The sequence below is a fragment of the Strigops habroptila genome, chromosome 2, assembly GCF_004027225.2.
Source record: "Strigops habroptila isolate Jane chromosome 2, bStrHab1.2.pri, whole genome shotgun sequence".
In the NCBI taxonomy this organism is placed as follows: domain Eukaryota; kingdom Metazoa; phylum Chordata; class Aves; order Psittaciformes; family Psittacidae; genus Strigops; species Strigops habroptila.
Window position 1 is genome coordinate 62312157 of NC_044278.2, and position 27805 is coordinate 62339961.

General features: G+C 40.8%; 1 protein-coding gene across 1 annotated transcript in view; it reads right to left on the reverse strand.

Annotated features, from left to right (window-relative positions):
* TMEM255B (transmembrane protein 255B) overlaps nt 1–27805 on the reverse strand; it is a 71871-nt gene that overhangs the window by 23580 nt on the left and 20486 nt on the right. The window contains exon 6 of the mRNA XM_030477561.1: nt 15451–15540. Within this exon, the coding sequence (XP_030333421.1) occupies nt 15451–15540 (90 nt within the window). The remainder of the gene's footprint in view (nt 1–15450; nt 15541–27805) is intronic.

Here is a 27805-nt window from a genome sequence, read left to right on the forward strand (position 1 = left end):
ACCACAGAACAGTCCTGGGCACATGAGGAATATAGATAAAATTGAAGAGTCCAAAACTAGACTAATTTTTACTGTCTCATTAACTTGAAGTTTCTCATTTTTTGTTTTCTTCCTACAACATATTTGTAGGTCCCTTTCATCTACAGCATAGCTAGCAATGAATAGGAGAGTGACCTGCCAGTATTTTTCAAGTTTAATCCTAAAAGTAAACTAAAACATAACCCTTCAGTGCCAGCTCAGCCTTGTGCCAACAGCTGGGTGCTCTAGAGATTATCACTCCCTTCGAGATCAGGCCTTCCGGTAACTTTCTGAAAGCAGGCATGCAAACATGAACAGACATGTTATTAGCAACTAGCTTTCATGCCTTTCTGGAGGGCTAGATGGAGCACAGGTATCTGTGCCTGCTTCACACAGACCTTCTGAGACCACATGGCACATGGGAGCATACAGACCCAAGAGCTTTCAGACCAGAGACAGAAGCATCTCATGAAAGAAGGTGCCAACATATTAGGAGTCTGGGAAAGAAGGTGCCAACATAAAGGAGTCTGGGGACCTGAGCTAAAGCTGATTGCATCCCACCCTGTACAAGTAATGAGAGGAAATGCTACAGATCTTTTGTCATTCCTGTGTCTCTGACCAAGAGCTGTTTCTCAGCCTTTTTCAACAACATTCTCAATGAGATGGCCTCACCTGAGGAAGACCTAGGAGATCCCAGGGATTCACAGGAGTGATCAATACAAACATCTTTGTTCTTTTACTCAAAAACAAAATAAAATTAAAAAAAAAAAAAAAGAAAAAAGTGGATTTTCAAAATTTTATTAAAAGCTTCCTTCCATATTGGCTGTGACAAGACAGGTATTCAGGAACATCTGAGCCTAAGGTTCAGGTCAGTATCCCCAATACTGCAGTGAGGGGATATCAGCTTTAAGAAATGAAACATCATACTTCTGTTTGCTCCCCAGCCTTGCATCTCCCACACAAAACACCTTCTGGAATCAGAAACAATGGTGGAGTTTTTTGACAATTGCTTTGGGCTTTCACTGATTGGCAGCTAAACGTGCAATTCCGTTTTCAGATTTCAATTTCTGGAGCAGAAGAGGATTTCAGGTAACAATTTATCTCGCATCATTTCACTATTTTGAGAAAAGAACAGCAATAATACCCCCCTGAGCTAGCCAATTCCAGATTACCAAATACTGAACCCACATCAACTGATGGAAAAGAAAATAAACTAATTACAATTACCAATTTAAACTGGCTAGTTTCTTACAGACCTGTATCTCCTCTTCTGCTTGATATAGAACTTTTAACCTCCTGGCAGACCAAGAGGCCTTACCCATTATTCACAAGATGTTAAATTTTTGTATACACGGTTTACTGATAGTTTTTAAACTACTACTGCTCATTTGCCTCACTGAAATTTATTTCTGTAAGTAATGGCATTATTTTCATAACTTTTGCATTTCAGAGAGCAGCTGGGAAGAGAGGGGTCATTGCTAAACTGCAGGAACCTCTGGGCAGCATGGCTCCCACAGAAAAAGGTGCCTCCTTGGACAGGCCAGTGCCCTGGGGCTGCCCACCACCACCATGGGGCTCAGTGGGCTTCTCTCTCTTCTCATCCTCAACATCAGGGACTGCTCTTACGAGAGTGCCTTGCCTTTACTTGCACTGGGTTGAGCAGATGTGATCTTTTAGTCTGGGCCAGGGATGCTGAAAGGACTGTTACCTGAACCAGCCACCGCATCTCTGTCTCTCTCATTCACTATGTCTTCCTCATTCTCATCTGGCTGACAGCAACCTGGAATGCTGTGGTTGCTACAAAACTTGAAAGGAAGCCCAGATACTAGAAAATAAAGTCCTGAATACTATGGAGAGATGCCTGAAGGACAGGAATTGTTAAAAAAATATCTGAATTTATTTGAAATTAAGGAAGTTGGGAAAGTACAGTTATGAGAAGAAAATGAACTGTACTGGTGGACTTGGCAGTGTTAAGTTTACGGTTAGACTTTATGATCTTAAAGGTCTTTTCCAACCTAAATGATTCTAGGACTCTATGATAATTCCTGCCATGCACCAAGAGAGTCTTTTCTGGAGTTATTAACAGCTTTTAGCTCATTTGCACCAAGCTCATCATCAGCTTTTGAATCCAAATGTCAGTTTACTTTTACTTCATCAAGTGGTCCTCCAAGTCTTTCCATTTCTGCATTTCAGCATTTTTCCTCCCCTGCGATACTAGTGTTTGCTTCCTACTTTTTCTTCTGTGTTTTGTCCTCTTGAAAGCATCACCTTGACTAACAACACAGAAAGTCTGGGGCAGAAGGGGGAGTGCACAGGGCATGCTGGATGGGATTTGGAAGGGTGAGTGCCAAAAAAAGAGCCATTTTTTCCATTTTTTCAAAATTCAGCTGATAATTAACAAACTATATTAAGAAACCATAAGTTGTAGGATTAGGTTTTCACATGTTCTTTTGACTTAAGCTGCAGACTTGGCTAGTGTGTGTTGATTTAGTTCCTGCATGTATTGCCCCGTCAAGGGTTCCCAAAAGTACAGCTGAACAAATCTTTCAAAGTGATATAGAGCGAGACAGAGAGACAGGATGTTTCTGTCCATGCCACACTCATATCATAATTAGCAATTGCTAATTACATTAGCAATCCCCTGGTGCAAATTATACCTTCCCAGTTCTGTTTAAATACTTAGAATGCAGTCCCGACAATATTTGTTTATGTGCTTTGGGTGAGGTCATGCCATGAGAGCAATGCTGAATGTTTCACTCTAGACTGAAGTCAGCACTTATCCCTTCTTGTGCTTCTCCATCTGCCCTGCATGAATTTAAGAGCTAATCTTCTTCCAGAAATGCTGGGCTCCAGCCTAGGGACCCTGCCTGTCTCGTCTGCTATGCTGAAATAAACCAACTCCAATGCTGAAAACAGGAAAAGCAGCTGGTGTGGCTTAAACGCTACAAACCAGGTTTACTTCACACTGTGCTTTCCAGGGGCTCTTTTTAAGATTTCTATGTAATTTGAAAGACTAGATCCTATGGAATCCCCTTCTCTTAATGCTTGGGAGCGGTAGGTATTAATTTCAGGTCTTGCAAACCAGCAAGTACTTAGAGTATCTGTATAGTGTCATGGCTAAAAACCACACATACATGGATCTGTCTCACTTCATATATCCTCATTGATTTTTCTTCTATTTAAAATATTTTGTAGTGGTAGCCTCAGTCTCACTCTCCTTTATTTGGGGGAGATTTGTGGGCTGGTAGTACTGCCACAGTCAAATGAAAAGCCTCCAGATGCTGGAGCTGCCCCATTGCTAGACGATGATCTTGAAGGTTTTTTCCAACCTAGTTGATTCTATGATTCTATGATGTGTACAGACAGGTCTGTTCTCATATGGATGTAGTCCTCTTAGGAGTGGTTAAATCATCTTCAAATAGTATTTTTTTCTTTCAATGACTTTTGTGCACACTCTTCCTGGCATGAAGGTGGGAGGAGATCGCCATCAGCCTTCTTCAGCATATACAGTGCAGTGGGACAAGTAGAAGAAATGGGAGCTGACTCCCCTGCACATCCCCATGGAGGCTCAGCAGTCCGGGTGCCTTTAGCTGATGCAGGCTTAGGTGGTAACAGGAAGAAAAGAGGTGTGCGCAGAGCTGCTGAGTGACTCCATCCCTGTCTGCTCAGGTGCTGCTGTGCTGCAAACCAGTATGTCATCAGAAGAGGTTGCTCTGGCTGTATAGGGGAGCTGGGGCCACACAAGGCTCCAATGAGGAAGCCTACTCCTGCCTTAACACCCCAGACCTCTGGCAAATCTTGGAACTGGAATATAACTGCTTTTCTTCAGTCAAGTTTTGCAAGCTAATGTCTTTCAGGATGAGGCTGTAGATCTTCCCACGAAACCTGCACCAGCTGTTTCGTGTAGTTAAAAACTTAGATTTGCCATTGGCTTTTACACAAGTTTCTAATGATGCAATTAGCTGATATTATTCAAGGCTGTAATTTTAGTTATTGCTTGATGCATTTAGATATTTAATTGCTTGTTATAGATGATTACTTACGTTGATTACATTACCTTGATTATAGGGTTTGTTATCTGAACTGATTGCTCTGTCTTGATTATAATGATGTTGTGCCATGTGAGTAATTAACTTTTCCACAAGAATGTTTATTCTGTTTCTGGTAATATAACTCAAATACATGAAATACAACCCATCTCCTCCCTTTTGCCTTAATGCTATCAGAATATGTAAGAAATGTAAGTCTCTAAGAATACTACTACAAGAAATGTCATTTTGCAAGAAACTAGCCTTTACACATCTGAAATACTGAATATCCTGCTGCCTGAAATGTAGAGGGTTTACATTTTACTCTTTTGTATTAATTTTACATTAAAGAGAAGGAAAAGAGGCTGCATTAAATGCATCCAGTTGAACTATATATATCTATATGTTGAATATCCACATACACAAATAAAATGCTAGAGGCTTAATTAATGTTGCAGTGTTGAATTTTATTTTCAGGGCATGGCACACCACTGACAGGGACCTTTAAATATCCCCATTAAAATCTAAGTAATGTAGTATTAACTCTATGTATAAAATTTTTATGTTAGGTATTGAGCAGAAAACACACGGAAAGAAGGTGTTTATGCCCAGCAATTTGCCATCAAAGCTCCCTATCATCCCTGTAAAGGGGAGACACACATCACAGCACACTAGAAGCCAGGCTGACAGAACTCATCCAAATGGAAGGGACTGCAGGACTAGGCCCCAAATAAGAGTAAAAAGTCATGAGAGAAGTCCCAGGAAAGACATGAGTTATAAAATTAAGACAGTCTAAACAATTAGTGAGATGATTCATGCATACCCTGATTGCTCAGGTACAATATGCTTTTGCCACTCCACTGGCTTGTCATTTTGAAGCTCATGTGCATTTCAGAAGATCAGAGATGTTAAAATACATAGAGTTCAGTATTCCAGAGGCAAAAAAGCCACTTGATATACTGCTGTCTGGGAGTGTGGCGAGAACTGCACCAAGGTATAGACACCACAAAATTCTAGGTAGGTTCAGTAAAAAAAAATAAATCATCTATGATATCTTAAAAACACATTTTTTTAAACTTGTTACTCATCAGACTAAATATATTACACGTGTGAACCTTCATAATCTATCTGGTGGAACACATGTTAATAAGCTCTTAATAAAGCCAAAATGCTTATCAATCAAAACTTTATTCAATACCTGGAAACATACTTTTCATGGATGCTATTTGCAACTGAATAATCATCAGAGAGAGAAATTCCTGCTACATGATATTATTATTCATAATAATGATGGTTTCTTCTTAAAGATAAAACAAATAATACCTCTGCCTTTTTGAAACCTTTTGCTAAGGCAAAATGCAGCATCCTTAAATACCCTAAATTTTTACTCTAATAGAATTTAAGGACTTATATGTGCTTTGCTGATTTAGACCCATGTAAACGAACAGCACCTTCTCCTTCTCCTTTTTTTCACTCCACTAGTTCCTGCACAGGGCAACTCAAAGCACTGTTTTTTCTTTGACAAATGATGGAAAAAAAAAAAGTATTTTTGCTGTAGTCTGTAGTCTGCAGGTGGTTACTCCCTCTCCTCTCTATGTATCTGCATAGCAGCTTAGATTTTTTTTTCATAGAACAGAAACATCTGTTGATAATCTAGAAACATTTCTGAGAACAGGAAACAATGAAGGAAATTATTTTATGCTGGCAGCACATTAGAGGAAAGAAGATTATGCTTTTCAGAGCAGACTGCAAGCCTTTTGCCCAAGTTACACACATTTCTTAGGATCAAACTGTAATTAACTTGCTTTGTATGCTTTGCATAAATTCCATCGTGGCTAGTGGTTTGTAAAGTAAGGTTAAAGATGGAAGTAGACAGTAAATCTCCTATGATCCAAGCTGCTATGCTACATTGCTAAATAAATTCTCCCCAACTACTGAGTTTTGGATGTACGGGAGTCATACATATGCAGAAGACTGTAATCTACGGAAAGAGATGCAGATTATAGGCAGCTGTAATCTATATACAAACGCAAAAGACTATTACCTATGGAAACTAGAACACTAGTGTAATTTTAAATATGGATCAAATCCTGCTCACTTTCTCACCTTTCATATTATTTATGTAATTAATAATATGATTATTGATGTTAGTAAAATCTGTAGAATTTCCCTCCATATCTCTGGATTTGATTTACAATGCACTCAGTGGAGTTCACACCTATCTAATTACACTGGAAGCAAAGCTAGAAGAAAATGATTTAATTTTTGGAGCCAAAGAAATTGGAAGAGCCAGATTTGCTATTACCCCAGTACACTAAAAATTCTGCCTTTTTTTTTTTTTTTTTCCAATTGAATCTACCTAGAATTTGTTGTGCATTGACAGTCTGCTCTTTGTGAGACAGGACTGTGTAATTAAATGTCAGTGTTACTTAGCCACTAGCTTTCATATGCTCAAATGTGTGGGTCATTCACTTAATGTTTTCTAAAAGTACAAACTCCTAATTTAAAACAAAAGAGTAGTCTTCCTCCCTCCTATTGCATGCAATTGTAGCAAAATGTCCCTTAATGCATCTTCAGGTAACTTTTACCTCAAAGCTGGATTACTGCAGCTTGAATGACCAAAATAATGACACTGAAGAGGGATCTCAGCGTGGGCTGTTACATCCCAGTGAGGGAAGCCAATGGACCAATGCTTGTGTCAGTGGGCTAGGGGAGGCTGGACCAATACTTGTTTTTCCCAGCAGTGAAGGCTTTTGTCCTACACAGTGGCGCAGATGAAGAGCTGGGACTGCCTGAGACAGCCTTATCTCTGCCTGTGTCCTGGGGCTCCAGAACAACAGGAGGAGACCATGTGGTAGATATAGAGACATGCTGCCGGGAAAGGTAAGGGGAATCTCTCTTTGTACTTTCCATCAACAAGTGAATTACTCTTTGGTATCCAAACACAATGTGTGTGCTGCCTACTGGTTTAGACATTTGTTTGGTTGGCACAATACCAGCCCTTTTCCCTCAGGAAAACAAGTCACAGCAGGGAAGAAAAAAGGCATTTTAAAGAATTTGCAATTGGCTAAACCCAAAAGGAATTTCAATGGAAAAAAAAAAAAAAAAAGAAAGATTGGAGCTGTATAACCAATGGCCTTTGTTCCTGCCAATGTGAGAGGCTCTGCAAGCTGGAAGGGGGGATCTTAAGACATTCTCCCAAAAACCTGATTGCTATTATTTTTCTTACTGGAAAATATCTGGCAACCAAACTAGAGCACCCTACCAGCTCCTCTCTAATGTCAACATATTTACACTGTTTGCATAGTAGTTACCTGTCCAGAAACAGAACATCAGACTGCAGATTTGTGAGGAAAACTACCCCGAAGCCCTCCCCTGCCTCTGCATTCTAGTCCAGAAAACATTAGCGAGATGACTGATTCGCTGACAAGACCTTTGATGCATTAAATATATTCATCATTGGGTTGCCTTGTGTGTCATCCAATATCTGAGGTATAGTGTTTTTAGTAAAGAGATTATTTCAGTTATGTTTATGTTAAAGATTGTACTTCCTTTTCAGATTTGAAAACCAGCAAACCTGGATCACAAATCTTTATAAATGGTTTTCAACTGGTTTTAATTTGTGAACCCCTAACCATTTTGCAGCAGGGAACAGGTCCTGGCACCACACAAAGAGACCTGCAGACAAGAGGTAATAGAGTTTCTACCTGACCATAAAAATAGTTGACAGGACCCTTCTTTGAAGACCCTGCTCTAGAATGACCTTCTGGATAATACAGGATAAGTAATTTCACTCCAAGACATCTGCATCAAGTTCGTAACTTCTGCATAAGCTTAACGAGATCATGCAAAAGAAGCTTGGAATTTAAACATTTCAGTGACAGGGAACCACCCATGTCCTTGACAAACCTGTTCCTGTAATTCATTATTGTGAAGACTTCGTCTGCTTCATGGTTTGAGTCTGTTTAGCACTGACTTCAATCCACTGCACTTGTGCTTTTGTGAGAGAGACTAAAAGCCCTCTGCTACGAGATAACCTTTAATTATGTAGATACCTTAGAGAGGCCAAGATCAATCCACCTCTCAACCTTTTCTTCGATAAACAAAATAAACTTCTGAGCCTTGTTGCTAAAAGCTGTCACTCCAAATTTCAGATTTTTCTTCTCTGAACTCCTTCCAAGCTGATAATATCCTTTGCAAAGCACAAAGAAACACCAGAGCTGGAGTTGGTAACCTAGCAATGATCCCACAGGCTTATACCTATATTGCCCACTAAAAGCCAGAGACCAGTCTCTAGTCCTGAGGCCACATGGTCCCATCCACACTGCTCGCACCCACACAGCTTAGTGTTATTCCTCTTGTTCAGATTTGTTTTCAAAAGAGTCAGGAGTGCTCTGAAACTAAGCTTAAGTGGCAGCTAAAAGAGTCAGGAGTGCTCTGAAACTAAGCTTAAGTGGCAGCTAACCACTAGACAGAGGGCTGATGCTAAAGTTTATTCCATAGCAGCAGACTAGACATGGCCACTAATACCTTACAAAATACCTGTCAGTATAGGTAAGTCAGCTTCATCTTGCTATTAGACACTACTGTCCTGTAACTCATGGGTTATGTTAGCTCAATTAGCTACAATATCTCCCTGGAAGATTATGTTCAGATTTTTTACCACACTGATTTTCATCCCTCCTCAGATTTGCTACTTTCTAAAACACAGGGGCTCCATACTAGAGCTAGGATGTCCTTTTTCTCTGCTCTGCTTCTTATACATCAGGAAACACTAGCATGAAAAAAAAAAGGCATCTAAAACCCCCTCCTTCGGCCCAGGAAGGTTCTTCTGGCAAAACCACAATAATTTACAACAGCATCAATGTAACTGTGGTTACTGCTGAGCAGATCTGCACCTGAAAGGAGGTGGTTTTGGCTGAGTGTGTGCCAGAGCAGACAGCAACACAGAGCTTCCAGGCTCTGATGTGGCTGAAAGCACCAGGCATCTCTAGATATCTGTTACTCATTCCAGGGCTCTCAGTCAGGCTGGAGACCTGTCCAGCATGAGGAGCTTTTCTACCATCTGAGTTGTGATGTTCAAACAAGAGTATTCGTCCTTCAGTTTGAAGTATACTCAGCTGTGCTTGGATGCATGAAGATAACTGCTACGTGACTGTAGTCATCTTATAGTACAAAAGGGAAATCTTGGCAGATTGGCATAAAATGGTTGCAAGAGTCCTCCTTTGCTCCAACCTTTAAATTAAGTTCATAAAAAAGAACTAATCCTCCCTTGTAATTACTTAGTACTGTAGGAACGCAGTCTGTGCTTCCCACCTCAGTGTCAGATGCAAGGCCTAATACTAGTGTCACTACTGTGGGATAGTTGATCACTGGCTTCAAAATGCACTGCTTGCAAGCTTTGTATTTAAGAAGTTCATCAATAAAACATTTTTCACTTTGATGGAGCATCAATACAAAAATCACTACTAAACTAGTGCTAGTTTTCAGTTATAAATGCTTAGTGCTCACTCTGCTAAGAAACACCAAACAATAAAACCCTTTGTGGTACATGCTATGCCATGCTTTTATATTAGTGAGTCATACAGGATGGAAATGGAACTTAAAGCAATTAGCTGTAATTTTATCTTGTGTAGCAGCATCAAGAAAGTAAAATGCATTTAGTGCTCTTCTCCAGAGAAGGTAGTTAACCGAATTGCAATGAGAAATTACTTATTCTTTGATTTGAGTTTTCGATCACCAGTCATAAATGTTACAACTTCATTAGACAGGAATACAGCTATTTGTTTTCTTCTTCAAAGGAAAGGCCAACAGGCTTGCTCAGAACATTGTCAAATGGCTTTTCAGGACATCTGACCTGAAGTGTGCAAGGCTTTGGGGTGTGTTGCTAAGCCATGTTACATGCCATGGTCTTACAAAGTCACCCTGTACTAAAATGCAGTGACTGTCAGTGAAGTTGCTGGGCACCCCTGCTGCCGTTCTTGGCTGAGATGCAATTTTACTGCTGTACCTTCTGGTGCTCTCACTGGTATTAAGCCAAGCTCTTCAGCTTTGCTTTTTCTTTTTATTGGATCCCCTCTAATAAATCTGTCTGGATGTGGTCTGTGAATTCCACTCAACAAGATCAAAAAGCAGCTCTTCGGGTCAAGCGGAGAGGACTTCCCATGCCTGAGCCCTTCATTTCTCCTAGAGCTTTCAGGCATGTCGAAGTCTCTTTTTATCCCATACTTCAGGAAAATGCAACTGGCCATGTGTCAGTACCAATGTTCCATGGTTCCCAGCTGAGCATGCAGAAAGATGATACAAAGCATTTGTCACAGGCTTTTGCTACCTGACATCTTCGTAACCTTCTCAGGAAGATCTTTCAGGCAATTTCCTCACTTCATATCTGGATTTCTTGCTGCTAGCTATTTTAGGTTCTGTCTGGAGGATAACTGCAAAGCTAAGGATCACATGGCAATGGCCATGGATAAGCTTGCGGTTATGGATAGGAGGGTAGTAAGTACTTTAGAGAATGTGTTTGTGAGGTGCGACAGGGGGTCTCTCTGTATGGCAAGAGGAGGCTGTTGAATGATCTCCATTAGCTGTTGCACAACTGGGCTATTCTCACCTGCTAAACAACAAAATGTCTCAAACACAAATGCAGTTATAATGGATTCCTGTGATCGATCACCATATTTTTCTGAAATAACATCACTGCACAGTAATTCCAACTTCAATTTATTTCATTTGATTCTGTTGCAGGTGGGTTTTTTGTTTTGGTTTTTTTTGTTTGTTTGTTTTGTTGTGGTTTTTGGTTTTTTTTTTCTTTTTAAGGTGGAAACTGCAGCTGAAGGGACCAATGAAGAAACTAACTTTAAATAGTAAATTACATCTGCACATTATTTTTTAAATAAGCTACTGCTATTTTAAATCAGGCTACTTTTCCTTTGGTGTTCTTCATTTTGTAAGTGTTATGCTCCAGAGCTTTCTATAAGCAAAATGTTTTAAAATGAGCCTTAAATAATTTAAACATCTCTTTTCTGAAATACATGCCTTTCCTAGAAGACTTTTTGTCAATTTTATGCCTCCTTGGGAAGAAAATAAAACAGAAAAAGTATTTTATTATTCTATCCACAGTTTTACAAGAGCAGGAGAAAATGTGCAACAGTAATAGTCTCCATTCCACAGCCAGCACACACTAAGAAAAATCTATAATAATGTGATTTGTCCTCTTCACATCCCTCCCAACTCAGATGAAGTTAAAAATAAAATTAAAAATGGGATATTTCTTATTCCAAATTGATGTGAAGGATGTTGCATTTGTTGTCGGTTTGAAGCCTGCTTATCTTCAGCTAGTACTTCTCCCTCCAGGAGAAAAGGGACCTGGAGCCTTGCTATCAGCACCCTGACACTGGAGAAAGAAAAGTGAACGCTGCCCAATTCCTCCTCATGAAAACTTCATGGCTTTAGTGTAGACCTGGGCACCTCTCTGACATGCCAGGCATATATCCTTACCCTGAATGAAGGACACTTTAGTCCAATTCTCCAGCAGTTATCCCCCAAAGGAACTGGCCAAAGCAGCAACAGTACAACACAGGTCTGAAAAGGGGTGGTACTGGCCCATGGGGAATGGACTGAACACAGTGTTACTGCTCTCCCTGAAGGAAATTAGCTCATGCAAAGAAGACATAATGCAGTGGCAATGACACCGTAGTCTTCATGACACACCTTCTTTTGATAAGGCCCCACCATTCCTGTAAATCAAATTGGGAGTGTACTTACACTACCACCCCTATAGATTTCCCCAAGTGTGTTAGTCAGAGAAATTAGGTGATGTACACTGTTATTTCTCCTCATCCTATTAAGCTCCTTATTACACAGAGGAGGAGAATGAGATGAAATGAGTGTGACCATGTTAACATGCAAATTAGTTTTCTAACAAATGCTAATAAGTATTTCTTTCTTCTGTTAATGTGTGGAGACCAGAAGAGACAGATGTAATAAACAAAACTCAGCCCAAATGTAAACAGATGGAAATGGATTTCCATGAAGCATATCATGCTGTAACTGAAGCAGGTTCATGACATCAGGTTGTACATCCCCAGCACTCTGGAGGATGGCTGGATGGTGACCAACCCCTTCCAGTCTCCAGCTCTGCACAGGTGCAGTAATCATAGCCAGTCACTGACTTAACCAGATACAGAACTGCACTCAAGATTGTAAGATGCTTTCTTCTTGGGTCAGTGAAATGATTTTGTGCCTTGGTGATCTCTGCACTGACCTGAATCGCTTTTAGTCCATAATGACACATCAAGGGCATGCCATGACAGCAAGCAATGCCACACAGCTGTTAATGCTACAATAAAGACAAGGCAAATATAAGCACTAGGTATTCCATTTGAGATGCTGTTTCTTCAGATGTAAGGGTATAATAATATTCTATAATGATAGAGTTGTTTGATTTAGATAGGAAGCAGTGTCATTTCTAGACACTAGAATTTAAAGCCAAAAGAGTGCAAACTGACAAGGAACACCCTAGAAAGATGGAAGGGGTAATGCCTGTCTCTGAGATTGAGTGCACACACTGTCCTCTGACACAGCAGCTTGCCTCAGAGAAGGCAAAAGAACTGGCTGAATGGCCACACGCAGAGAGTTGTGGTCAATGGCTCAATGTCCAAGTGGAGACCAGTAACAAGTGGTGTCCCTCAGGGGTTGGCGTTGGGTCTGATCGTGTTCAACATCTTTATCAGCAACATGGACAGTGGGATTGAGCACACCCTCAGCAAGTTTGCTGATGACACCAAGCTGGGTGGTTCGGTTGATACGCTGGAGGGAAGGGATGCCGTCCAGAAGGACCTTGATACACTTGTGAGGTGGGCCAATGCCAACCTCATGAAGCTCAACCAAGCCAAACGCAAGGTCCTACCCCTGGGTTGGGGCAATCCCAGGCACAGCTGCAGGTTGGGTGGAGAAGAGATTCAGAGCAGCCCTGCAGAAAAGGACTTGGGGGTGTTGGTTGATGAGAAGCTTAACATGAGCCGGCAGTGTGCGCTTGCAGCCCGGAAAGCCAACCATATCCTGGGCTGCATCAAAAGAAGCGTGACCAGCAGGTCAAAGGAGGTGATCCTGCCCCTCTGCTCTGCTCTCGTGAGATCCCACTTGGAGTACTGTGTACAGTTCTGGTGTCCTCAATGTAAGAGAGACATGGAGCTGTTGGAGCAAGTCCAGAAGAGGCCACAAGGATGATAAGGGGACTGCAGCACCTCCCGTATGAAGACAGGCTGAGAAACTTGAGGCTGTTCAGCCTGGAAAAGAGAAGCTGTGTGGAGACTTCATAGCAGCCTTCCAATATCTGAAGGGGGCCTACAAGGATGCCAGAGAGAGACTCTTCATCAGGGATTGTAGCGATAGGACAAGGGGTAATGGGTTTAAAATTAAACAGGGTAAGTTCAGGTTAGATATTAGGAAGAAGTTCTTTACAGTGAGGGTGGTGAGGCACTGGAATGGGCTGCCCAAAGAAGTGGTAAATGCTCCATCCCTGGCAGAGTTCAAGGCCAGGCTGGATGGAGTCTTGGGCGACATGGTCTAGTGTGGGGCATCCCTACCCATCGCAGGGGGGTTGGAACTAGATGATGTTAAAGTCCTTTCCAACCAAAACCATTCTGTGATTCGGTGATTCTGATATTGTGTCTGACCTCAGCAGTGGGGGGCTGTGGCTGCACAGTTGCATTGCAATTACAAGGTATAGCACTGTACAAGTGCCATCTGAACACTTCCTAATGATCACATCAAAGTAGGACAATGCTTCCTGGGAAATTAGGAGACAGGTCCAATATTTGAATAAGTGGCAACAGTTTTCTGGGACGCAACCACTGAATTTTCAGGAGCAGGAAACCTAAATAGGAATCTGCTCCACTCCTCTTTTAAGCAGCTCCCACTGGAAGGCTCTCTGGGATTATGCTAATCAGAGACAAAGTCATACCAGGTGTCATCCAGAGCAGAGTGAATCCAAGTAGAAGCAGGCCACTTCAGCATCATGCAGGGTCTATATGGCACAACATGTGATTACAATCCAGAGTGTTTATTCATGCTCACATTGCACAACTCATTTGTTTATACCAATCTTATTCCTTCCTTTCAAATGCAATGAGGTTCTGAAGCCATTTTTGGCTTAAAGTCCTCTTCAATAACAATAAAAAAGAAATCAGTTTAGAGCTTTAATCCAAAGCCTAATGTTCTGATGCATTTGCTAACAGAAAATTAAGTAGAGCTCTACTGATGCCAGTGGTCTTATGCTGCCCCTCAATGAACATAAGCAGAAAGGCAAACAGGCCCATGATATTTCGTAGCAGTAAGACAGTCATACACCATCATACTCTACTGTATTATGCAGCACACTACATCTGAGATCTAGTGCCTATTAAAACATATAATTAATTATTTCCTGGTGCTTTTGGAAATGAAAGCTCAGTTAAAAGGTTGGGTCTAGACTGATTTTTAGGTACTCTATCACAAAATACAGAACAGCAGACCACATATATCTAATATGTAAACTGGCGTATTCAAATGACCCCACAATCCAGTCTTGTACTTCTATTTATCCTTTTTTGTCTAATATTTTAATTTGAAATCCATGAGCCAAAATAAAAACAAAACCAACTTTGTCTTATGTTTGTCTAGTGCTTATACAAGAAGGTCATGAGAAAGACTCCTATGCACTCATAGACAGGAATGAACTACTAGTAACAGTACTGCAACTGCAGTACTGTGAAAGCCTATGTCCTTTTAAAGCAGAGATGGCAATAGGTTTGGTGGAAGAAGGAGGACTGGGTTTTGCAGGCACACTGGAAATACCAGTCACTCTGGTTAATGAACCACCCACCTCTTCAAGGCAGGCAGATAGTGAATTTTGGGTTGTTTGTCACTCAGTGACCCCTTTAGGCCACGTCTAATCAAAGCCTGCCACTTCCTCTTCTTGTCTTTGCTCCAACAAAATGTTCTTTTTGTACTGTTGCAATCCACTTCTCTCTAAAGATTCCATCGGGACTTCCGGTGCTCATCACCATCTGGTGGTCCAAATGCTTACCATGCCCACAAAGCCTTTGTGCAAAAGGGAACAAATGGTGGTGGTGGCTGAAGAGTCTTCCCTTTCCTAAGTAGGTATGCATTTATCGCACTTGTCATTACATCATTTTACATCACTTCTACATTTGGAACTCCCTAAGATATGAATAAGCAGCTGGCACCATGTCTGGGTATTGGCATGATGGGCTTTCCTGACGATTTCCTGACGATTTCCAAGGATAGGAGAACTATCAAAAAGCTAACATACTGCGAGACATAAACAAAAAGAAAATGCTTTCCTGCTATAAATGACATAACCAATCAAAAGTGGAAGATGATAGAAAATTGCTATACTTACTATGTGTCGTGCTGCAAATACTCCATCAACTATTGCACAACAGAATGCCGCTACCACACCAAAGCTGATAAACACGATGGAGGCTACTAACTGAGAAGAGAAAAACAGATTGAATAATGTTTTCAATATATTTCTTTGAGTAAAACAATAACACTAATTTGTCTAGTATCCTTAAACAACAGTTCCCCCTGCTGTAATTCACTTTAGATCAGTGTGGCAGGATGCCAGCCATGCACTAGAAAAAAGGCAGAAATTCTTGATGCTAAGTTGACATACCATCAAGTGTACTAGAAAAGCTTAAATCTTTCTAGAGAAAAACATGTCAGTGGTAAAAGTTACTAAATTCAATGGTGATTTCTTTTAAATCAACTTATTTAATAAGCAGCAAAGAGCAGTGGTGTCCACAGGGTGAAAAGCTGTATTCCTTTTGGCTCACATCAATCTCTAGAGGCTTACAACAGTGGTACTACTTCATACATACAGATGAAGTAAGTTAATAACTACCCCATCAACTCTCACAAAGCTTTTATCTTCCCAAATAGCTTATGATAACTTACGCCACAACAAAATCAGCTCCCAGCTGCCCCCTCAGTCTCAGAGTGGGCATGGCAGAGCACAGCAGAACTCAGTACATGTCCCAGCTGCAGCATAGACAGCACACTGCCTTTGTTAGCCTACCAGCCGTAACTTCAGGCCACATTTTACCTCCCAAGCTGCTTCATTCATTAAGCATTATTAATTTTTTATCAACAGGACTGCCAATAGGACAACAAAGTGATGGTGGGATGGGAAGCTTGGGGGAAAAGGCTGTGCAGGTTGGGCATGATGAGCCCACTGCTAGCCATGCTCCCTTTATCTCTGAGGATGACTACAGCTGCAGCTCTAGCAGCAGGGCTAGCACAACCCCAGATATGGCAAGCTTACTGCCCAATTCACTCTGAAAAGAGCAATAGGACTCAGAAAGGCCGAGCACTGGTATGCATCTCTATCAGAGACCAGTGTGCAGTTAGCACACACTCTTGAGATGACACTGGCTTGTTTTGAGGGCATGTCTGAAGGCTGCAGTGCTGTGAGCAAGGTGAGATGAGCCCCAGTGCCATCAGATGAGGAAGAGATGCTGTCACTCCTTCCTCTCTCAGATTTTGTGACTTTGAGGACTCTGCACCTTGAGTTTGGAGTGGGTACTTGCAGGATAGAAGGTGAATCTAACATGCACCTTCTGGCTATGTTTTTAATATAATGTACAGCTTTCATGTCTCTGGCATTTCTCAAAGTCACAAGAGGAACCCTTCGAAGCATCCTATATGATAGGTTAATTTTAATATACAACAGTATTAATTTATAGTTAATAACTGCAACAGATTAAAAAAATTCCTTGGAAACAGACAGAGCAGCATCCACATGTGATAGAGCACAGGGACCAGATTTCAGTTATGAAGTTGGAACCTCTTTGTTATTTAGTAATCATTAATTGCTCCTTCACAACATGTATTTTAGAAATGCCCAGGTATAATTACCAAAATTATAGTTCACATATCCCTTCTGCCTATACAGAATCCATATCTGCATTACCTAAATACTGTTTTCACATGTGTAAAATCTGTAAGGCATCACACACCCACTTGAAAAATTGACTTTGTAGTTTATGTTAGCCTAGGAACAGTACAATGTCAATAGTGTCAAGAGGGGACACAGCATTGGTGACTTCCTCAAAAAAAAAACCACTATATTGGGCAAGCAAGAAATTACAGCTATATAAGCCCATAGCTTATGGACACACAGGTCAAAGCAATATCAAACATTTGGAAATAAGAGCTCTCAGTGAATCAGCAAAAAGTACCACTTAAAAGCAGAAGAATCACAGCTTTCAAATACTTTCTGATACACCCTCTTAATCTCTCATTAGCTCAAGGCTCTTAGATCATGTAATCAGAGGCGAGCCAGCACTGCCACAGGGACTGCTGTGTAATCAGAATCCCCAGCATGGGCAGGAAAGGGCCACACAGAAGTGGCTGAGGCTGACGGGAATGGCTGGTCACTGCTGCATTACCCTTGCAGCCAGCTCCGTCCTGCCGCAAGGAGGCAGAAACCCTCCTGTGCTTTCTTAAAGCACAGTTGGCTGCATCACCCTTCAATCTCCACTATCGTTTGCTCTCCAGTATGGTGGGTCATGTCTAAAGATCTTGGCATGCAACTCACCATATCTAGAAGGCTGTGAGCTTCTTGTAGGGAGCTATTATCACTGCAGACCAGCAGGCTGTGCTGCCCTGTGGCAGCTGCATTTGCTACAGACCCTGATCTCTTTATTTGAAAAAGTGGCAGTGTTTAAAAGTTCAAATTAAGTCATTATTGTCTGACACTTCTATCTTGTTTTTCAAGTCATAGCAGTCCATCACATAATTAGTGAGCTTAGCCAGGTGTTTCCAAATTGTCTGAGTTCAGGATGAATTTACTGGAAGTTGACCTCAAGGTGGCTTTTCATTTCACACCTGAGCAATTTATTGATGATCTACAATCCCCAAACCAACATTTTTCCACTCATGGAGATAGCTTAAATCACCTAATGTATACTTGGCCTTTCAGTTTTACCATAATGCTATAAGAGATCACATATAAAGGTGCACAGTAAATTGTAGTATAGACAGACAGGAACGATGGAGTTGGCATTGCACTCCTCAGTCATGTTGGTAATCATCTACCCATTCAGCCACAGTCTGCTGTTCTTAGCCATGCCTACTAGCAATGACTTCAATGAGCAGTCCCTTTGAAACTAAGAAGACCATTTCTTGACTGAAGTAATATTTATTACAATGCTGAAGCAGAAGAATGTGGTACTCAGAGGTTCTTATGACTTAAATTGCCTTATATACATATTCAAATGATAAAAGAAGTAATAATACAAGAACCCCCCCAAAAAAATCCTTACAATAAAATTACAGATTTATATTCTCTCTCAAACCTCCTACTGCTTATTGAGAATCTGAGAAACACATAAACAAAGTACAAAATTAATTACTTCTTTAAACTGCAGCCAAGACAGCCAAATGAAGAGCTGTTGTAAATTCAAAAGCTATTTTTCCTGAGTGGTAGGTGATTGCTGGAGTTGTGAGTTCACGAGCCTAGCACCGTCAAGAAAGAAAAGCCATACAGTTCATTTAAACAGAGAATTTTTGTTGACAGGTAAAAGAAGGAGCACTTAAAAAAAAAATTGATCCATTACATCATCTCATCTCCATTTTTAATAGCACTATGCTTTGTCAGGAAAATTATTCATTATTTATAACAACATATTGTGGTTATTCAAGAAACAGTTTTGCTTTTGCTGTTTCATTGCTGTGCAGCCAGGCTTCTCCGTAGCCTACACTAACAGAACACGTTTACTCCTGGTTCTGGTACAGAATATAATAATTTGGTTATTCACAAGGGAACCACAAAGCCAGTTATCAAACACTGAAAACTGTACTGTGTGGGCCTATCAAAACAAACCCAAAAGCCAGTTGTTCAACAGAGGTGTTTTAGCAAAAGGGAGAGCAAATAACACTTGGAATGAGAGAGTTTTCCACACAGTATTAACTGAAGAGTTGTTACATCTCTTCAGTTGTAACACAGAAACATGAAAACACTAAAAAATGCAAAACTAGTGAAAGGATGGACTCCTAAATTCTTGCATACTCATTCTTTCAGAAAAGGCACGCATTTTATTGCAGAATCCACCTGCCTTAGACAACCTCTTGTCTTTCAACAGGCATACAGCACCACTGTCTGCACTGTGCCAGCCTCCCTGTGCAAGTGAGGCTGGTGAGGGCAACAGAACCGGGGGCATCCTGAGGCCAGGAAAAGCTGGTCCTGGACCCTGTTCAGCTGTCAGAAACACACCTGGCATGGGTACTTGGCAACCACAATCTCCCACAATGATTCTCAGGAATGGTTTTGGAGCTAAGAGTTGGCCACAGACCCGATCCAATCGTGTGTGATACAGCCACCCTGGCTGCACCCACGCTCTCATGTAACCACCACACCACAGGTCCCCAGGTACTCTGTGTGCTGCATCACAGGGACATGCTGGCACTGTCCCTGTTCTGTGACATATGGAGACGTGCAGCCAATGTTTGCCAGCAGACACAGAAAATCGCACTGCTCCCCAACATAAGCACGTGCTTGCTACAGGCTGGTATCTCCCTGGCTGTTTCCAACATCCCTGTGAAACTCCTCTGCCAGGCTTGCCAGGCTCCAGGTCTACATTCTCACACATACCTGGTTTCCTCTTAGTTCTGATTTAGCCTTCATCTGTTCTCAGTCAAGAGGCACGACTGCTCAGATAATGACAGTCATTTCCAGCACCAGATGCTGTGTAAAATATCTCATTCTTCTGATTTAGACTAAGTAGCTCTGAGACTTTGGAAAACACATGGATTTTTGTTCTCAAAATCACTTCAGTATCAGATGTAAATTACATTATATCTAACAGACTCACTTAGCTCATGCTAAATGGCTACTTTTGCATTGCACAGCCTCCAATGTCTCCAAGTATTGTGCTGTTCATGAAGTCTGGGATTTTCTTCCAGATAGATGAAGAATCACAATTACCCTCATCAATGTAAATTGAGAAACACTGTCATCCAATACCTTTGGCTCTGGAAAGCGAAGGCTTTGCAAAAGGCTGTGTAAACGTTATGCCACAGGTTTGTAAAGCCTTTTTTATCCCCACACAGGTTCAAGTAAACATATTTGGAAAAGAAATTCATGGGGCAGTTTGTTGTATGCTGCTTCTTATATTACATTCTCCAAAATACAGTTTAATTCTGTGGGCCTTTTTACTGGTTTGACATCCCCATGTCTCCAAGCTCAGAATTTAAAATAGGCTTAAATAAATCTGCTGTGGTTTTTCAGTATGCTGGGGATGAAGCTGTAAGAACAGAAGTTTACGAAAAGTATATCACAAATCCAAAACAGAGAATGACTTTCCACCCCTGGCACAATCTCACCCAGGAGCTGCATCTGTTACCATGGCACCTCAGCAGGGCTGTAGATTAACAGCCTGCATAACTAAGACAAATAAGCTCATGGCATTGCCTTTCAGATGCTGTTATCAACTAAGCACTGCCTGTCTTGTGAGGTGGGACAGTATAAAAGTACTTTTTATTGTGAGTTAATTTTCTCTACTTTGCAAAGTCCTCTCCTGTGTGGCCCTATCTCCTCTCACAATAGCCACTTTTTTCCTCTGCCCTTGGCACAGCAGTTCTGCTGCTGTGATGAAAATTCAGCTCAGGCAAGGCTTCTACTACATAGGTTTTCACAACTGGGCTAATTATGGGGTTTCTCACTACACCAGGTAATGTGCTTCACAATTTATGGCCTGCCAACTTATTCTTTCCAAAAATTGGTTCTTCAGTAATAGCACTGCTGTAAGTGTGGCTCTGTTGTCACACCACAGGAGATAGAATTATGTCACATTCGTTATTCATTAATGCCAATTCCAGTCATAGCACTAGTTACAATGACACGAATTCGTAATGATGAAAGACTTCTATGACTGCCCAGCCTAGGCCTGAAGAATTATGTCCTAGACTGGCTTCTAGATGAAGGAGGGAAGAAAAATAAACACAAAATGTCTTTTGTTTTAAGAACAACAGTTTTGGTACAGCTCAGGAAGACAAGGACTGGGACTGGGATCCCATGCATAAACATATAACTTGCTTCTGACTGTAATACACCTAATGGCTACCTAATAATGTAGCCAATGACCATGGTAGATACCTATATTACCAGGAAGGCCTTCAGACAGAGACAATGCCTATCAGGTGTTTGGCTCAAGTCTTGTGTTTAGATCAAGTGACCAAGTTAGAAATCTAAAGCCTTTCCACAGTATTATCACTGTTGAATTCAGCAAGTCCAGTTACATGGTTTTGAATATTATCAGCAACAACACAGATCTTTGACTCAGATTTTCTTGTTGTTAAAAGCACCTCAGGGCATAGAGCTGATCTTATGTGACTGCTCACTGCCATCTGAAATGGCACCTTGCTCTCCTGTCCTTAGTTTGGTTCCCTGCTGTCCAGCCCTCTCTCTTGATCCCTCTCCCCACGGCTGCATCCCTGCATACCAGCTCCTGCGTTTGCCCAAGTACACAGCAAACCAGTGCAATTCACTCACTAGGAAGAAAACTATCTCTTCCCCCAAATGGGTTAAATCCTACAACTTTAAGGAGAGACAAGCACTAGACCCAGTGCAAAATGAGAGAGTGAGTCCATGTGGCCAAGACAGAAGGGAAGGAGGTAGCTGGCAGCAACTGTTAGGTTGTCTCACCTATTTCACATTCTTTAGACTCCTAAGGATTATCAAAGTAAAAGTTAGGTCTTAGCCATAATGAATAAATGATATGGGCTGGGGTTATTTTGCTGTTTGTGGTCAAGGAGACTTTTGGTTTATTGCCTGTGAAGAAGGCTGCTCTTTTCCAATATCGTGTCAGGGATAATTAGGAAAAATAGCAACGTGAAAAGGCCAGTTGGTGTAACACAAGCAGGGAAGAGGTCCCATGAGAAATGTAAGCAACCTCACATGCATAGAAAGGCAGAATTAATTAGATAAACAAATGTTTGGGAAAGAACACAGAAACCACATGAGAGGTATTAATTATTATGCCAAGGAGAAAGAACAAGATCAAAATCCACTTTCAAAATAAAGGTGGTATTTTCATTCAGAAAATTTCTTTTTCTTGCCCCACATCCTGAAGGGCAGAATGGTAAAAGGCAGATTTTACAATATCTTTTGTTATGCCTTAGATATTCACAGTTAATTTATATCATATGTAGGCATAGTTAATGCATGTTGCCTTCTCTTCTTCTCTTCCAGTGCTGCCGATGCTCAACTTTTGCAGCTAATTCATGAATTAGGCTATTCTCAAGGGCAAGGGACTATGGAAGCGCCCATGAAAAGGAAATGTGCAACAAGGGGACTTAATGGTCCCAGGTCTCTTCCAGCCCAAGAGGGCTTACGCAGGACAGTTTAGTCAAGACAAGGAAGGGAGCATGGGTTCTGAGTCCGCTTGCTCCTGCTCCTCCAGGCACACATGGAGATCTTTAAGACAGGGACTATTTCTCTACTGGTCAGATAAATAGACTTACTGAGTTGTTTGGAACTTTATTTGCGCCATTTGCCGTGACAGTCAGTTATGGAGACGGGGAAAATTAGCATCTGATCACATCAACACATGCCCAGGGTTGTCTGATGCGTGTGCTGGTTTCCAAGACAGGAGATGGCTCACATGGTCATCTTTGCTTGCCATTTCTCTTTAGGGGATGAAAGCCCACAGTTCAAAACTACCCTTGTTGTTAAGCTCCTCAAAGGGCTTCCACAGCCATCCACACATAAGGCATCTCTCCTCTCCTCCTCCTCCTCTCAGCTAGCAGCAGCTGTGCTGTTCTCACAGCTTTTGAGCGCAGCGGCTTAACGGCTTAACTCTATTGCAACCCCAGTTATCTAGAAAAGTGGCATGGAAAAATTTTTCCTTAACATTGTACTGTCCAAATAAAAATCTTGTATGTTAACTCTAATAGTTCCCTTGTCTAGGTCTCTCAGTTGAAGCTGATTTCACCCTCTAGGAACACTGTCTCGAGCATTAATCCTTAATTTATACCTATCCACTTTGCACTACTCTAATTTATCTTGTCTTTCTTTCTAACCTGCTAAAGCATTTGAAGATGTAGTTTCTGTGAAAGATGCTATGTGAAATAAAGATTAACTTTCCTGTATTTTTATCTTAAAGCAATGAAAGAATTGTGGGAATTAAATCAATAGCCATTATGAAACATGAAACAAAGTTATTGAGAAGGATTACGTGATTAATATATTCTTTCTTCTCTCATAATCTAATATCAGCGACAAAATCAGACCTAAAACAGCCAGGAACTTATTTAACATTGTTTTATAAGCAAATTTTTACTAGAATGACCAATCTACTGAATGAAATAACCTGTATCAAGCAGTTTCTGTGCACTTAAGCTTCAAAACTGGAGCCACAGTTAGACTGCAATCAGAGAATGAATTTGAGATATGTGCAAATGAACACATTAAATTTAGATAATTCATTCACTGATGAGTAAATGCTTGTCTTGACTCAGTTAAAAATGTCACCACTGATGATGCACTGTCAGGTCTCCTGGGAGTTTGGAAGACTCTTAGCTTTCCAGCCACTGGACCACAGCAGACGTTACTAAAACAGCCGGAAGAAAGACTAAACTGTACTTGGTTCACATTCTCCAGGACAAGAAAGAGAAGGCATCCTAAAAGAGTAAATTTTTTTAATTTCCTGAGGCAGGGTTAGTTTTATCATAGGTGCTCTTTTAAGCCCCTACAGCACCTGAGCACCCCTGTTCATATCCCAGTAACAATATACCACAGTTACCGATTTCCTTCTAGCAGCAGCGCATCTCAGCTTCACTCAGCTGTTTCAACCAGTACTGCTGTATTTTCTCCCTTGTCTAAGCTGATACCACAACTCTAATGACTAAGCCTCTCTAGTTCAAGCAAGTGCAATTTATATGCTCTGTTCTACTCATGTTTTAGCTGCTTTTAAAGAGATTTGTTTAAATAGCTGCTCTACTTTTCTTTCAGCCCGTTAAATAGGGCACTGATTATATGACCAAACCACTTCCCCCTGTTTCAGGTTCTTACTGCTGGGGAGAGGAGCACTGAGTTTTCCCAGGGCAGTTCAGATATACTGTGCTTTTACAGGCAGCACTGCTCCTGGGCCATCTTCTCCTGATTTTGTGAGTCCTTGTCTCCCTATTCCAAAGTTACTTCCAGAATCAGAGTCAGCACCCCCAAATTATCAGTTTGTTTCAAGGGCAGTCTTCTGGCACTGTACTTTTTCATTCATTTTCATCTTTTTACATCTATATGAGTTTTAGCTTTTTATTTCAAAGAGGTGTGTTGCCATACTCTGTGGTAAATCACATGAACTGATTCCAAATGACTTTTGAGACAAAATTATGCATGCCTCAGTATGTATTTCTGAAACAGGAATGTTGTGGTGCTCCATCCAAAGCGAAAGCAGCACTTCTCATCCAGGCTGCTGCATGCTACCAATTGTGGTGATTTGTATGTGGTGAAGCTGATAAGAAAATTCTCCTAAGGGGTATATTTAACCATACATAACTCCAGCTACTTAAAAAAAAAAAAAAAAAAAAAAAAAAAGAGTCTTTGTCTCAGGTGGTTATTTGTGCTCCTCTGTAGTCAGTGGAAAGCCAGACACTTCCAGATACCTTCTATACCCACAGTAGGATGGAATTAATTACCTTCTGGTGGTATCTGTCTTTTTCCCATGGCTATAGAGGGACCGTAGATGAGGAAGTATCTGTGCTGCCAAAACTAACATCTTGTCAATACTTCTCTTATTCCCTTGATGTTGGCTGCGCCAATTTGTGCTTTCTCACTTCAGAACTCTCCTTCAGTCATCCGACAGGGATTTGCGAGGGAGGGAGGGGAGTAATGTGGAAGGAGAGAAAAGATGCCTGGGATTTGATGAAGCCTGTGAGTGATGTTATCCAGAAAAAAAAGGGGGGGGAGGGGGGAAATCAGCTGGATTTCACAGCTGGGGAAATGCTAATGGTCTTGGAACCAGCCTAGACAAGCCTTAGTCCACTAGGCACTTTAAACTAGTAAAAATTCCCTCTTGCAAACATCAACAAAAGCACTTATCTAAGAATGGTTAAAAACAATTATGGATTTAAGGATATCAAATAGTCAGGAAGCAAAAACTAAATACAGCATTAAAAGGAAAGCAGACAAAAGTGAAACATAAATCTAGATGCACTGATCAGCAGTGCTGACATTATAAGAATCCATTTTTTATTGATGAAAATGGAACAAGCTCATTTCACCACTTAAACAGAGGGAGCTGTTCAGAGCAGTATGAGAACAATAAACCAGAAATAAATAGCATATGATGTGTCATAAAAGTTTATGCTTCCTGGTAAAAAATGGTGGAATTGACATAGATCAAGACTACTGCAGCTGACTGCTTCAGCAGCAGGAACTTTTTTTTACACCAAAATCTGTTAGTATCTTTACAAATCCTCTTTCAGGCTGCGGTGACCCCACTGGTTTCTCAAGAAACAAAAACACACGGTCTTTATCAGAAACACATTACCATTAAATTACAAACTTTCATGTCGTGAAGTTCTACCTGCAGAGTCCGGAAGATTGTGTCTGGCCAACAGGGATACTCATCTGTTTAATTTGATCTCATTCTTCAACAACAGGATCAAAACTGCCTGTCCTTTTATAGGGCAACCCTCACTTCACCTTCTCCACTATGTGCAAATGAGGACTTATCCCGGATTCCTCATGAAGACTTTCTATCCCCTATTCCTGCTTGCTAGGAAGAGTAATTGATTTCCTTATTGCTTCACAAACACATTTCGTGGGTCATAAAGTTTACTTTTGTTTTCAGTCTTGTGACAGTAATGCTTTCATTACATAAACAGCACAAGAAAACAAACTGGCATTTAAAGTGTCCTATTATGCACTTAATTCTGTGTGCTGTTTCCAAGCACAAATCTTAAAGGAGCCACATCTCAAAAGACTTCCACTTCATATGATGGAGGACGTACTTAAATTGAATGGGTGGTTCAAGTCTCTGACTTGAAAGAACAGTGTCAGCCTTTAAAGACTGGAGTGTCAAAAATAAGCTGTGCTAGTGCATGAATGTTTTCATATATACATATATATGTACACATATATGTATATCTCCCTTCTGTTTCTATAGAATTTAAGCTTCCAGAAGCAAACCAAAGCCATTGTGGTTGCCCAGAAAGCTCTCCAAAAAGAAGCCAAACTCTCTGTCCTAATTTTTGCCCTTTGTAATAAGTTTTCCATTTCTTTCTTTCTTTCTTTCTTTCCAATGATGACAGTGAAAACATGGTAGTTTCTCATCTGAGACTGAGCTAATGCTGTGCTGAGTCACAGGCTGGGGAACCTGGGCTGGGTAAGACCTGGGACTGGTACAACCAACAGACCAGTGTAACATTGTGTGAAAGGGAAAGAACTACTCTGCTAAGCTACAGCTGGATGAACTTGGTGGCATCTTGCTAGATATGTAAAACAGACTCAGCCCTGACAATGGAACAGAAAGAATACTACAGATCTGACTATATTTTTCATCACAGCTTTACTAGCTAAACCATCCTGGCAGACACATCTATAAGGAGCACAAAATGCACTTTGCACAATACAGCATAGTGTGAATGGCATAGATGTTTTTGTCATTATGCTGGGTTATTTGCCAGCACATCAGTTTTAAGTACACATATGTGTGTGTGAACATATATTCCATGTTATATATACATGGTTATAATATCATAGTACATTTATGTATTATAATATTTACATACAAATATTTGCATGACTAGGTGATGAATCTGCACTGGTGAAACCTGAAAGCAAAGACCTGTAGATATGTGACATGAAACACTGATCCATGAAGAACGAGGCAAACAGGAGCTGAAACATCCACCACACTTCCTTTGGTAACTCACACAGTGAGAGCATGTATTTTTGTTTTTGAGTCCCTGGACTTCAAAGTCCTCAAGACAGTGTGGGGAAACTTATACTGTGTAACTTCAGGCATTTAACTCACTGACAGCATTTAGATGATAGTTTCACAGCATAGTGAGTTGATATAACACTTTATTCCTAGCAGAAGGGACAAGTCTTGTTCCCTCCTCCCACAGACTCCTCTCAGCGATGTAGCCCCACCAGTTACTTTTGTGATATCTGGTGCTCATTTGGCTATCAATCTTTTAACTCACTAATCCAGTAGAAATTGGTTTTGGCTAGGGAAAGGAAGAGGAGGAGTTGGCAAGATAGGGGAAGAAGGAAATGAGGGAAAAGGAGAAAGCAATACTTCTGTGTCAGTCAATATTTATATTTATTATAAATTGAAAATCCTCACTTTGACCTTGTGAATTTAAAGAACTGCATAAAAGAAACTCCGAAATATTTTACTCAGTCCTTCATTCATGGAATATGTAATACTAATAAGAGTAAAATGTCTCTCATAAGATTATACCAAGTAAAATAAATAAATAAATAAAACAATCAACTTTTCAACTGTTTACATTTTTATTGTCCACAAAACTTCTTTTAATTTCACTTGCCTTCGCTTTGGATGGTGCTTTCATACCCACAGACATACACCTGTCCTCCTCCTCTTCAGCTGAAATAACTGAGCCTTCAAAACATCTCCAGTTATTCATCTCACTTCTACCCATGACTTTTGCTGAATGTTCTCCTGCATTACAAGGAATAACACATAATTCCAAGACATACCATGGGTAGACCACATTTAAAATCC